The 15,147-nt window shown below is 37.6% G+C and overlaps 1 protein-coding gene across 8 annotated transcripts in view; it reads left to right on the forward strand.

The window, feature by feature from the left end:
• LOC125747355 (transcription factor SOX-13-like) overlaps positions 1 to 13,710 on the forward strand; it is a 33,474-nt gene extending 19,764 nt beyond the window's left edge. For 4 of the 8 annotated variants that reach the window (XM_049022538.1, XM_049022541.1, XM_049022540.1 and 1 more), the window contains exons 8-14: positions 522 to 598; positions 1,704 to 1,875; positions 2,176 to 2,279; positions 2,792 to 2,885; positions 3,143 to 3,310; positions 6,278 to 6,494; positions 9,488 to 13,710. In XM_049022538.1, the coding sequence (XP_048878495.1) occupies positions 522 to 598; positions 1,704 to 1,875; positions 2,176 to 2,279; positions 2,792 to 2,885; positions 3,143 to 3,310; positions 6,278 to 6,494; positions 9,488 to 9,734 (1,079 nt within the window). In that variant the 3' untranslated portion in view covers positions 9,735 to 13,710. The remainder of the gene's footprint in view (positions 1 to 521; positions 599 to 1,703; positions 1,876 to 2,175; positions 2,280 to 2,791; positions 2,886 to 3,142; positions 3,311 to 6,277; positions 6,495 to 9,487) is intronic. The other 4 variants (XM_049022542.1, XM_049022543.1, XM_049022545.1 and 1 more) reach the window with 3 other exon arrangements.
• The last annotated feature ends 1,437 nt before the right edge of the window (positions 13,711 to 15,147 follow it).

Consider the following 15,147-nt stretch of genomic DNA (forward strand, 5'->3'; position numbering starts at 1 on the left):
GCTAACCACTGCACCACTATGCCGTCCCCTAATAATAAAATAATATAGTTAATGTTGGAACAATGCAAAAACGTAAAACAAAAATGTGTCCTGTAAAATCCTGTTAAATGTGATAAATGCTCAGTGGTACTTTAAAAAAAATACTGACTTATACCGTGAAACGGATACAACTTTGAAAAATACCGTGATAAATTTTTGGTCATACTGCCCAGCTCTAAGTCTAACTAGTTCAGCACACAATAAAAGGACTGGGTCAATTTCATTATTTGTTAGATATTTTTCTCTTTCTCCAAAATTCATTGGAAGCAGAATTGCATATTTTTAAAGAAACAGTGGAGGCTGTTGGTGTCCAGCAGTTCCACTTAATTTTAGAGGAAGAGCATTTTACCTGAAGGCACTGATTAGGTAAGTCACCCTGAATGTGTTTCATGATATCCTTTTCTAGCAGAGTTTTTATTACAGGAAAAAATACAGTTCTTCATTAGTGTGTGATGCTTTTAAATTTTCTCTGCACTTTTCAGTTGACTATCCAGTGCAGTTTCTTCCTAACCCGCACTCTGCTCCTGCAAAGCGGTCCAGTGGTGCAGTGCACAAACAGGTATTATTATAAATTATAATCAGAAATCGTAGCGGGATATGGCTCTTGGTTTCTGATATTTTGTGCAATATATATGCAGTTTGGGAAGAACTATGTACAGTACTTTGGATCATCAGCCTGGATAAATGTGTCCATGGCAAGCTTGTCTGTGTCCGTGATAAAAAAAAAATTATAATAATAAAATAAAAAAACATTAGATAGGACATTTATAAACACCATATCCATGGTAAAGGTTTAATTTTGAACAATGTTCATCACAATTTGTCATGGTATTAACACCTAACACCAGAATGCATTTGAATGCTGTGTTACCTCACTATGCTGGAGGAGTGGTGGCACTGAGACTAGGGATCTGTGCCAACAATCGCAAGATTGCTGGTTCAAATCCCGTGAATGCCTCGAGTGATTCTACCCCACTGGGCCCTTGAACAAGGCCCTTAAACTGCAACTGCTTCATTCTGGGTATGATGTTAATTTACATCCAGCACTATAAGGAGATCCTCCAACTCCAACGGGGAAAAACTTGGTGGTTGGTGGCCACCAGAAAAAAAACTCACACTAGTGTGGTGCCAAGGTATCACCCTCCACATGGCTGCATTCAGGTTCTCATCCCTGAGGTGGTTTGTTGTGTGGTGGGTGCGGCAATGCACTGTAATCAGTGCATGCTCCTTACTTCCTCCTCCTTTGAATGAATGCTATGAATTAACATTTATATGACACTTAAAAGATGCCCAAATATACCACCAATTCAAAAGCTATCAAATATCAAGGGCCCAACAGCAATATTAATCTGCCAGCCACAGGATTCAAACCTGCGACTCCCGGACACACACACACACAGAGTGCTGAGCCACAGAGCCACACACCACCTTTTATTAAATTGCTGCTTTATAGATTTGTTTATGCAAATGACTGTCAATTAATAATGGAATACTTCCAGATGAATCATTGGGCTTAATGGCCTACAGAAGCATACAATAACCATACAGATTGTTGTTGTACATTTGGTAGCATTTATATAGAATTATGGGTAGTGACAGAATTTCAGAACGTGACAGGTGAAAGTGGTTGTTCTTGAATGTGACATGAATTGACACATCCTCAGTTTGGTTCAAAGGAAGCTAATCAGCCACTCAACTTGACCTCCAAGCCAAAAGGACTCGATATGGGCAAGACAACTAGTGGGCAAACCCTGGAAATGGCCTCCATACCCCTGCAGAGCAGCTTTGGACCGCGTGACCTACAGCTCAGCTCCCCTCGATCTGGACTCAGCCTAAGTTAGTGTCGGCACCTCTCATTTGACCCAGTACCTCCTGAGTTTCTTTACTTTTTAACTTGATTTAGAAGTAATGTTCCTTTATGCTACATTGATTTATTTTTTATGCTGTACCGTTTTGTTAAAATACAGCATTGAAAAGAATTCAGATAAGACAGAATAAAATTTCTCTCACAGTGCATACCCAATTGCTTATCGTTGCTTGCCACTTTCATTCAGCAATTTTAATTCTGCTATTAGAGCGGCAAGTTGTTGTTGATGGACCACTGCCTGCCGCATGAAATATGAATTTGTCATGCAGGCTTCTTGGGTGAGGGAGACGTAGTGAGCCAGACTCTACACGATGCTCAGCAGCTTCTGAGGGGCCATGTGGCTTTAGGGAGAGACACTGATAATGGCAGAAAGGTGAGTTGGTTATTTGTAGGCTCTTCTCACTCCCTGCCCTCAACAACAGAGCTCTGCCTGACAGTTAGACCACCATAAGTATCACATTGATTTCATCATAGACATACATATGTAACCTGTGAGCTGATCATAGAACCTGAAGTCAGTATATATCACTGTCAGGTGAAGCACTTCATTTTCATATGGCCTCATCTGAAGAACAGACTGACTCTAGTCTTCTATTATCAAAGAGTACTGTAATGTATAAAATAATGTTTGTGTTTTTTGTCCATGCCTTACTTCCTTCTCTTGTCCTGCTTTTATCTTTTCTGACCACTAGTACCAATATTGAAAAAACTGTGTGAAGTACAGGTTTCTCTTGCTATTCTCTTTTCCTGCTCAATAGGATGAGAAATAATCAGTTTCAATTAAATGACTATAGTGGTTCTGTTGACACCCACACTGTATATTTTTTTATCCCCATTGCCTTTTGGAAATGGCATTTTGGTGTCCCTGTGCTGCATATGCTACAGATTTCTCGAGGTGTACAGTTAACACATGAAGAGAGAAAGGAAGATGACCAGGTTCACCAACCCAAAGAGGACCATCCCAGCAGTGATTCGGAGGGTAAGATCTAAACATTGTGCATACAGCCAAACAGTTTTGGATGCTAAATGTTATTTTAAAAAGAATAACATGAAGATCTAAATCAACTATGAGTGTTGAGATAAAAGAAGTATAGGAAATTTTAGAAATATTAGTAGTTTTCCTAATATATAGCACTAATGAACCATGAGCTAAAAATGTGGACAGTTAGTGCTTATCTGAATAGTGAATTGAAAGTGTTGTGGCTGTGCCAGGATACAAATGAGATTGTGTGGTAGGGGCCGTGTCTGCTCCAGGAGTCAGTGGCTTTGCTGAGGTCCACACGCCCTCCTCAGGACACATCAAAAGACCTATGAATGCCTTCATGGTTTGGGCGAAGGATGAGCGCCGCCGCATCCTGCAAGCGTTTCCAGATATGCACAACTCCAGCATTAGCAAGATCTTGGGTATGTTGGTAGCCTGATTCTAGCTGGACTTCTGCCTAGTTCCACTTCTTTAGCTCTGGCAAAATGGCACAACTTACAAAAATCAGCATTAGTTACAACATATTCAATGATTCTTTTTGTTAAGGATACTTTCATGTTTTTAGTTTTCTCCTGGTCCTTTGCATCCATGCTGATCTATCTTTACTATACACTGCTGTGTTGCCCACACCACATAGGCTTCATACGCCTTGTTCTCTGCTCCTTTCTCACTTTTGGTTCCTGTCTTTGTATTTTTTGTATTTTTTTTGTTGATGTTGGTGTTAAGCTTAAACAGTCCATTCTGAATGTCGCTTCATGCCTAATTGTCAATACAGCCCTATTCTGAGTGTAACACCTGCTGCTATTGTGGGCACAGTAGGGCATGCTAGAGCATGATCCTCCACCTGCTTCCCCGAAGCAGGCAAACTGTCAAGATCAGTTATATTCAAACTAAGGCAAAATATGACTTTTTTATGCATCTCTACCATACTTATCTATCTTAAATTAATGTCATAATGTTCAGTTTATTTTAAATAAAACCGAATATTTGTTAGCATGAGTTTTACATACTCAGCCTAGCCCAACAGTGAATGAAGGATTTTCAGATTAACAGCTGTGCAAAGACAGTCACTGCATATTTGTCTGTGAAGTCAATTATAATGTACAACTGGGTTCTCAAAGATAGCACATCTGCCCAGACAGTAGTGTATGTTTGGAATAAAGGTGCATCGCTTGCTTCTCTGAAGAGGAAAGAAACCTGTGCTGCTGCTAGCTAAAATTTCCAGATTATCTTAAACTTTTGGTTCTCTGTAATGAGGAAAGTGAGCTTCCTGTAACTGGTAGAATTGTAGAGTAAACTACTTGTAAAATACTTCAAATTTAAATACTGGTCCACAGGTCCACTGCCCCAGGCTGCTCGACTACCAAACACTGGCCCCTGCCACTCTTAAACTGAGTCTGCTAAATGGACTGACTCCCCAGTCAGCACACTGAAACTAAAGTCTATTTTGTCTGCATTGCACATTCCTCTCACCCATTTACATCTTTCCCATCTAATCATCGGTTTAATCATGTATTTTTTTTTTGCTGTATCTTATATATGTGTCTAGATTTCACTGTCATTTATCTTAGTATGTCTTATGTTTATATACCTTGCATAGAGGGCTGAGTTTTGACAGTGATGGCCTCATATGATTGGATTCCGATTCACAATCACAAGCTAATGCTTCGATTCAATTCAATTCAATTTGATTTGATTCCAATTTGATATCAATTTCATGGGAATGATGCACGAAATATAGCAGCTTTCCTTTTTTGGAGAAATTTATAAAAATCACTAAATGAAACAATTTTGCAAACGCAGTGTCATTGGAAACAAACTGAAAACCAATAAGGAAAGGTCAAAGGCTTGTATACCAAAATCTTTTTTATGTGAGGAACATATGGGTATAGCTCTTTAAAAGCAGAACTAACCTCTCTTTCAAAGCACAAAAAAATTATTGAAAAGAATAGCTTAAAATCAAGTCTAAAACTAACATGCTTCAGAAAGATTTTACCTTGAAGAAATGTGCTAAAGTATAAATTAGAACATTTTTATTTGAAGGATTCATGGGTATTGCTTAGAACAGGGAATTGGCCCTGACCTCATAATTCAATATGATTTAGATTCTCACGTGCCTGATTTGATTCGGTTTCAGTTTTATTCGATTTACGTTTAAGACACTAATGTGCGATCAAACCAGATATGTTGTAAAAACAACAACAACAGGCACACCACGGTAGCATTAACATTGCAGAACAAAGCAACATACCAACAAGACAAAAATAAGATAATGAAAGGCAATATGTAATATGTAATTAAGATTCAGAGTACTTTATCGATTAAAAATACATATATTTTTGCATTGCATAAATGACATTAACACAAAGACACAAGATAGGCAATAAGGTAGACATAACACAGAATTACAAATTAGAAAAACTCCTATCAATTACAAGCTACAATAATAGATTAAAAATGTGCTAAATAAATATACATGTTATAATAGCATTAAATTTATTCTTGTACGTATCCTGAACACACTAAAATATTTTGTCCACACTTTTCCCTCTGCAATTCTTGTACCCAGCCAGAAATAAAATATACCTCCAGACTTCTAATCACTTTCATTTGCTTCCGTGTTACCCACCACATTTGAAGAAACAGATTATTAATATTCTTGTAACTGACATCGGCTCATATTCAATAATATCCATTTTCTCTTTACATTGTTTGTTGTTTTCATTTTATTTAATAACGTTATTTTGCATCAACATAAGCAGTGTACTGAATATAACAGGTGTGAGAATAAAGGCATACTTGACTTGCTTGCATTCACGTGCTCAGTGTAATCCATTGTCATGACTGATGATCACCAAGATGGTGACACAAGGTAAATACACTCAATACTATTGCAACCCTCCTATAGGTGAGAGTGAAAATAGCGTCAACAGAACTGATAAAAGAAAAACTGAGTGAAAATATTTTCAGTCACGAGGAAAAGACTTAAATTCACAAAATCTCAAAACTGATCTAGTTAATCAACATTGAATTGTGAAAATCAGGATCGCAATTAATCATTAAATCAATTGTTCCTCACCCCTGCTTACATGTCCATATGCTATTTATTACTTTTGTTGCACTGTGACCAGTAAGTAATGATGCTTAATCTTGGTTTAATATCCATGTATCATAAAGTTGATATGATACTTTAGCTTGACTTTTGACTTTGATCCTCACACTTTTGATTGATATTGCTCAATATTTGTTTTTTTTTTTTTTTTTAAACAACAATTTGCAGCAAGTAATGCTCATTTTTAAATTAGTCATATAGAAGTGGATGAGTTTCGGTGATAGTGACTTTAGTCTGTGCGAATAACCACCAACCTGAAACAACCTGCAACCCTTAGGCTCACGCTGGAAGGCTATGTCCAACCAGGAAAAGCAGCCTTATTATGAGGAGCAGGCTCGGCTCAGCCGCCAGCACCTGGAGCGTTACCCCGACTACAAGTACAAGCCTCGTCCAAAGCGCACCTGCATAGTGGAGGGCCGGAGGCTACGTGTGGGCGAGTACAAAGCCATGATGAAGAGTCGTCGTCAAGAACAGCGTGGCACCTACACAGCCAGGTGAGGTTTCTTTTCCTATCTGCAACATGTGGAAAATAAACATACAAAACAAATTATTACATAGGACAAGCTGTATCCGTTCATTTTCCAAACTGCTTGTCCTACTGGGTTGCGGGGGGTTCGGAGCCTATCCTGGAAGCAATGGGGGGGGGGGGGGGGGGGAGGGGAACCTGGAACCTGGAACCTGCAGTACCTGGAGGAAATCCCAGGACGACATGGGGAGTACATGCAAACTCCGCAGACATGTGACCCAGGCGGGGACTCGAACCCTGGTCCCAGAGGTGTGAGGCAACAGTGCTAGCCACTGCACCACCATGCCGCCCTGGGAAAGCATCACTACACTTATTTATGTGTATGCATAGTCTGAACTAGAGCTGTATCGATAATGCAATTAATCATTATATTTCAACTGTCATGTGTTTTCATTGGTATTTTGAACCTTTTCATCGATTTTATTAATTTATTGCAGCACCACTGAACTGACCAAGTTGAATCTTTTATTTTACACGGATTTTTTCAATATTTGTTGAATTCTTTGTGTTTTCCCCCCACATTTGCTGTTTTAGAAACAGATATGCGCACTTTATATATGCACAAAGAAATGCATAGTTTATACAACTGAGTGAAAACTTTAAGATACTGACTCATCCTTGGTAGTTATAGGTATTTAATGTTTTTAAGTAAATTTGGCCTGTTTTAAATTTTAGTAGTTCTGTAATTTCAATATTGGCGTATTACCCATCGAGACACAATGGTAATATTGTGATGCATCGTGATGAATTGTGATACAGGTATCATTTTAAGTATTGTATCACGAGCTAGTTGGCAACACCCAGCACTGGTCTGAACTTATACCCAAAAAGTAACACTAAAAGGAATTATCATTTTATTTTCTAATGAATTTTTCAAATATTTTGAGCATGGTATTCAGTCTTTAGCTAATTTTAATATGTCATTTAACAAATAAGTTTAAGCAATATGCTTTTTTTGTGGATTAAAAACCATTATGAATATACACTATGTGGACAAAAGTATTGGGTCACACCTATTAGTCTTTGAATTCGGGTGTTTTAATTAAGACCAATTGCCACAGGTGTATAAAGTCTAGCACCTAGCCATGCAGTCAGGTCTATGAACATTTGTGAAAAATTAAGTCATTCTGAAGAACCCAGTGGATTCAAGCACCGTACTGTCATAGGATGTGGCCTTTGCAATAAATAAGTTTGTGAAATGTCTTCACTGTTAGATATTCCACGGTCAACTGTGAGTGGTATTATTTTAAACTGGAAGCTTTTAGGAACAGCAGACCACAAAGTGGCACACAACATAAAGTAACAGAGTGGGGTCAACAAGTGCATAATGCATAAAAGTTGCCAATGCTCTGTTGACTCTAACTGCAGAGTTCTCTATTTCCTTTGGAATTAACTCCAGCACAAAAACTGTGTGCTGGGAGCTTCTTGGAATGGGTTTCCATGGCCAAGCAGCTGCATGCAGACCTCACATCACCAAGCACAATGCCGAGTGTTGGATGGAGTGGTGTAAAGCATGATGCCACTGAACTCTAGAACCAGAGTTCTGTGGAGTGATGAATCAGGCTTCCCTGTCTGGCAGTCTGATGGATCAGTGTGGGTCTGGCAGATACCAATAGAAAGTTATCTGCCAAACTGCATTGTGCCAACTGTAAAGTTTATAGGAGGAGGGGTAATGGTATGGGGTTGTTTTTCAGGGGTAGGGCTAGGCCCTTTAGTTGCAATAAAGGGAATTCTTAATTCTTCAACATGCCAAGACATTTTGGGCAATTTTATGCTTCCAACTTGGCAATAATTTAGGGAAGGCCCTTTCTGTCCCAGCATGACTGTGCCCCAGTGCACAAAGCAAGGTTCATAAAGGCATGGTTGGTTGAGTTTGGTCTGGAAGAACTTAAGTGACTTTGATAACTTCTAACTACTTTCCCTATGGCTACAAAATCTATGACTAGAAAACTTATTTTTAAAGAGTATTTAAAAAATAATTTATTTATTTGACCTTTGGGATGAACTAGAACACAGATTGTGAGCCAGGCCTTCATCCCAACACCAGTGCCTGACCTCACTAATGCTCTTCTGGATGAATGGTAAAAAGTTCCCACAGACACACTCCAAAATCTTGTGGAAGCCTTCCCAGAAGAGTGGTAGCCGTGGTAGCTGCAAAGGAGGGACCAACTCATTTTGATGCTTATTGATTTTGAATGGGATGTCATAAGTTCTTGTAGATGTAATGGCTAGGTGTGCCAGTACTTTGTCAATGTAGTATATAACTTGGGTATAAAAATACTCCGTAGAGATTTACTGAAAATGAGATATTTATGTGTATTATAGCAGAGTGTCTCAACCTTTCCATCCAGATGGACCAGCTCAGGAGAAGGGGAGTTTACGTCTGTTCACAGATTGTGTTTTCGTCTGTGTCCATGCAGTGGCCCATTATGGACCAAACTGCATTTCCTTGCTATAGTTCCACTCTCCAACAGAGCATGCTAACAGCCTGGCCTTAGGCCTTGGACTAGTGCTTGAGAAACCCAGAAGCATTTGTAACCCCACTAATCTCAAGGACATCATCATTGATTCTCAGCAATGTATACTTCTTGTAAAGTAATCATTTAACATTTTTTTTATATATATTTGCAGCTTTTCAATTGGTGCCACTTAGACTTAGTAATAGTGTTTTACCTATTGTGCTCAGTTTTGCAGCGTAACATTTTACTAGTATTATTTAACTATAATGCACTATACATTGATTTTTTTAATGCTGCTTGAATGAATAGCTGAACTGGTTTACCCATGAATACAAAACCTATGACTCAGTTATTTTAGAGGTTTTTAAAAAATTCATCCATGCGCATATATTTTGTTTTAAAACATTTTTTTTCATCTAATTCTCAATTACATCTCATTTTTTATACTGTGATTTGAAAACAGTTATCAGTTATTTTTTTTAAATCCTTTTTCCTGTATTAGCCAATCAGAGCCACCACTGCACTACCCCACCAGCGACATCCATTATCCTAGTCCCCCCGAGTCTATGACAGGGGTTCACCTGCCCCCCACACTGATGAAGCACTACCTGCCTAGTGGACTGGAGGCCTCGCCGGCACAAGCCATGGAGACCCCCAGCAGTATTGTGGAGAGACACCCCTACAGTGAAGGAGATGAGAGTGATTCTGGGGAGCGCAGTGAGGGAGAGCTTGTGGTTTTGACTGACTGAGTGCAAGTAAATGCTTGGTTTGGGGACATAGGCAGGAGTACAGCTTATTGGCTCCAGTGTCTATCAGATTCACACCTGTGGATCAAAATGCCAAATATTTCTGACTTTTGAGTGTGAAGATGTTGCTGTTGAATGAGAACACATGTTCCAAAGGATACTTTGTTTTTATTTATTTATTTTTTTGTCATTTTTCAGAATCTTATTGGAGGTACGGGAAACAGTACCTTTTGATTTTAAATAAAAGTGCCACTTGGATGAAGAAGGGCTTGCTGATGTTACTACTCTCAAATTCCATTATATTTGCTATTCCATTTTTGCAGTCATGAATTTGAGGTTGTGTTGTTGCTAAGGAACACCTCAGTGCTATAAACCAATGTACAAACGTACAGAATATGAAGCAATTCAAACATTATTACGCAGGACAACAAAAAAAAAAACTTTTTTAAAATCATCAGACCAAGACACATTTTTTCAAATCAGTTTTTCACTCTGATTCCATATCTGTTTTCAGTTTTCCTCTGTCACGTCAACTTTTTGAGTTATGAGTAATGCTAGTTAATACTGTACTTGCAAGTATTGTGTACTAAAACAGAAGCATCACTGTAGTTAAAATATCTTTAGAGCAAAATCAAATAGCCAGTGGGCATAAATAAATTGAAAAGTGTTTATTAACCACCGTTGTTTCTTCAAAAACGCTTTGAGTTTGATTTCCTTGTGTACACCATGTCTGGATTGTCGCGGTACATTATCCAGCAGTAGACGGCCATCAAGCTTTCCAGAAACCTTGGCATCGATGCTCCATTGACCGAATATCTTGATGAAAACGTTCTCCTTGCTCATCACTCACCATACCAAAATTCTCTGGAAAGAACTTTAAATGGGAGTACAAGAAGTATATTTTCAACAGCCCAGTTTCTGGTATGAATCAGGCAGATACACTTGGTTTGGAATTACCATTATGCAGTAGGACTACATTCAGATTTCTTTTTGATGAATCAATGAAGAGACGCCATTCAGATGGAACTTGTTCTTGTGACAAACTGTTGAAGAGTCCATTGATGTCATGACAATAGCACAGAGCTGTCAGCAGTGAAGAACATAGTCAAGTTATGATTTCGTTTTATATAGTTAGTTACAGTAACACCCTTTGCAACTGTTTCTACTTGCGCTTTGAATCTAAAAGTTCTGCTCTATCTTATGATAGATTTAGATCATGAACAAGATCATTAAGCTCTGCTTGTGTAAAAATCTCTGGTTCTGAATCTTTATCAGCCATGTAATCGGTATCGGGTGATTCTGCACTGTAACCAGCTGCACCTTCTCCGTACTCCTCATCACCTTCTACAAAATCAAGACCATCATGTGGTGGTACAGGAACAGGCAATGATTCGTCATGAAGAACAGGCCTGATTGCAGAATCTAGGCTGGGATATACAATTTTGTGCTTAGTTTTAGCTGAGAATCCAATTGTATTCATGCGGCAAAAGTAGCAGTCATTGACATCATCTCGCAGTTCCCTCCACACCATCGGGATTCCAAATGGCATTGCTGCCTTTTGCCAATTTAGCCAGTCATGCAGACCATTTGAACAACTGGTACAGATGACATGTGGAGCCCAAGATTTATCTTGGTCTCCAAGTGGACAGCCAAAGTATAATTTGTATGTCTTCTTAAGATCTGCAGTGATTGGGTGACGTTGTGCTTTCATTGTGAATGAATCACACACTTAACAGAAACTGTATGAATGATTAATGCAATTTCTAGACATGATAACAACTGAAAGCCAACACAGTTGATGCTGTCACCCCCACCTTCGAATTCCAGGATGATGACCCAGAATTCCAACTCAAGAGTTAGATTTAGTATTTCTTTTGCAACAATTTGAGAAATACTTAAAAATTCGTCAAGAAGCTTATGACAGCAAAACGAAACCTGAGGCACAATTACCTTTCCCCCCAAACTAAGTGGTATACACAAGACGTGTGTATGTGCACTAGGTCAAATGAATTATACTCAAATCGCAACTAGACAAGTGTCAATAAAACACAAGTCAATATCTAGTCACTTAGAGAAAGGTGAAGCTGTCTATAAGATAAAAAAAACACAGACAACTCTTGTAATACACTTAGGCAGACTACATGTACATAATGTACAGAATTGTTAAAATGTTACAGCTTTAGCTTCATCACAAAACTTGACATGCTAGAGAAAAACTAAACACAGATTTGAAATCAGCATTAAAAATGCTACAAAACCCCAGATAGTTACCTCTGATGAAAATGACCTGTTAACCTGTGTTATTGTTATGATTATTTAAATAATAATAATAAGCAGCACATGTAGATGCTCAATGTCTCTTTTGTCTATAATTTCATATAAATAGTTTATTAATAAAATCCATGTCCAAACATGTAGAACAGGAAACAGCTAATTTGTCAAATATTGGGTCAAAAAAATTACATTACAACCTAATAGGAGAACACACTCTATACATCCAGCGTGAAATGAACATGGCTTCTTTGTACAGTTCTTGGAGTTTGTGCGCTTTGTATTTCCTCATAAATCACAGAGAGCACTTTGACAGTTGCAAGTTTTTATTACATACAGCACTTTCCAGGGTTCAGTAAGATAGGTGCTTTGCAGAATAGATTTATTGATGTTGTGTCCTTGTTCTAGGATAAAACTAAAACGATAGGTATATGGGGGAATAGAATTTAAGGCTCTTTTTCTTTTGGAACTGATATTTCATTGGTTTTATGGCTTAATACTCTCTCTGTTTGTTACACCATAACTTCGCATGTATTTTTGCCTCTTACTGTCAAGGGGGTGCAGACCTTCTTCTGGAGCATTAGGGCAAATGCTCAAAAGTGAAGCATTTGCATCCTAACTTCCACCCATCCATCCATCCTTTATACCTGCTTGTCTTATGCAGGGTTGTGGTGGTCTGGAGTATATCCTAGAGTACAAGACAGGGAACAGCATACTAACCTTCACTGATTAAATTATTGTGCAGGGCCTGAAGTGTGCTTGAGTACTGCAAAATGCTCCTGATCTTCTAAATACCTCAATATGCAGTTTTTACAAAATGTGTTCATTTTATCATTTATATGTGTATGAAATCACATGTAAGAATAAACTCCATCATCCCAAAAATGTATGTTTGTTTACAGCTTCCTTTAGAGTCCCCACATTAACTCACTTCACTGATTGGCTATAAGCAGTTAGAAGGATGGATTCTTCACCAAGTTTTATTTGATTTATATATGCAGTATACATTGACAGTCAATATAGAATCAGGATGCCACCATGGTCCTAGCAGAGTGAAGTAAGTGTCTGGGCAAGTTAAATGTGCTTTATAATAAGTTGGATTATTAATATGGTTATAAAAAGCACATCATGCTAAAATGTAAAGTTTTGATTCTGTTTATTTCCAAATGCGATTTTTTTTTACCAGTTCTCAGAAAAATGATACACAAATCAATTTATAGAATATCTAGTTATTAAAAAACAAACAAACCAGGCCAAACATATCACTGTGCTGGTGTGGTTAAGAATATAAATATTGGATTTTCCATTAAGCAAGTTTATCCGTATAAATGACCAGTTATACTCCTGATACAGCTATTAAGGTTTCCCTCAACACATGATGCATATGTTTAGACCTAAATTCTTTTCAACAATGTCTTGCTGTTGCATGCCTGCTCTAGCCCAAAATATGTTCAGGTGTCTTGTGTAAGAGCCTGGTAACAACAATGAATTGGCCTTGTTGGAATAGTGTAACAGATGGTAGTAAACCACTTCTGTTATAGTCAGGAAAAAATGTCAGAACATGTTTTGACAGTTTAAACCTTTCGATGTACATATAGACATAGATTTCTATTTTGTTTATAATAGTTTATGTTATTTGAAAGTTTACATTTTCTGTGATTTCAAGATTGTGTGTTTTTTGAATGTAATAAAAATATTTGTATCATGATAGTTGTCACTTTGGTCTTTTGTTTATGATGGTATCTAAAGTATATTCTGAATTGCATCTGTGAAATACCCACATGTACAAAAGGGCTATATGTTGGATAATACTATCAACAAAGCAACAAAAAATGTTAATATTCCGTATCCTGGAGAAATACTGTGAAGGACACTTGAAATGGGGGACCTGTGGAACGGATTGTATATAAATGTACTGTACTTGTATAGAGTATCATTGAAAACAGACTTCCTTAGTATACTTTTGCAGGTCCAAAGAATTAAATATAGGTCAAGGCAAAGAAGAGCAAAAGAAATTTATTTTCTTGACAAAGAATATATTGTCCTGTAAGAACTAATCTTGGTTTTAACAAGAAAAACTATACATTGTATGTTCATCTGCTGATGGATTTATGAACTTTTTTTAAACAACTAAATATGAAAACAAATTGATGATTTATAGAGTTCTCATGTTCTCTCTGTATTTGTCAAGGTTTTCTCCAGTACTCTGACTTCCTCCTGGAGCTCAAAGACATGCAGTTTACATGAGTTCACAAGCAGTGTATGAGAGAACTATAGATTGTTATTTCTTTGTGGACATCTACTTCCTCATTCCCTGTGCTTCCAGGGTTAAGCTACAGACTCTGCTGCGGTGGCCTTTATTGTAGTCATATTGACTAGCTACATTTGATTAATAGTTCTTTTATTATTAACAAGAGAAAACTATAGAAAAATGGATAAATTACAATTTTCTAACATTAAATCTGGATCAGGATCAACAGGTGAATGGTTAATATTGCATAAATAAAGCTTTTGTACAGGTCTGCGTTTATTGCATTTATTGTATAGAGAAAACATGAGATTTTGGAACAATTCTACTTCCACAAACAGGAAAACTCAAAAAGTATGTAAAAGATCTTTGAAAATTGCAGACACAGAGTCTTGGTGTGAAGCTGAGTCAAATTTTTAGATAAATCGCACCAGGACAAATCACACGCAGACTCAGACATTTGATCTTCTTAGCATGATAACTCAAAAATTATTTGTTGAGTATTTTCCAAACTTTGCAGATACATTATATGGGTGATGATCTGGCACTGTTTTAATTTTTAGACAAAGTGCACTAAAACTAAAACAACACCGCTTTGTGGCAGCAAAGGGAACAATGACTGCAGATGCTTGATCTTGTAAACTCTAGTTGACCCTATAATGCTGTTTACTCTATTTGATCTTCCATGGATCTTATTACCACTTCACAAAAATGTTATATGGTTGAAAAGGTACATCTGATACACCTAAGACCCCAAACTGAAGCAGTAGCACTAGATGGCAGTAGAAGACAGAAATGGAGGCTTGTGAACAGTCACCTAAGTCATCTAAATAACTTTCAACTGACTCAAAGCAGCGAGCCCTGACAGTTTCTGCACATATTTTAAAAGCCTGCTGC

The sequence above is a fragment of the Brienomyrus brachyistius genome, chromosome 8, assembly GCF_023856365.1.
Source record: "Brienomyrus brachyistius isolate T26 chromosome 8, BBRACH_0.4, whole genome shotgun sequence".
Lineage (NCBI taxonomy): Eukaryota > Metazoa > Chordata > Actinopteri > Osteoglossiformes > Mormyridae > Brienomyrus > Brienomyrus brachyistius.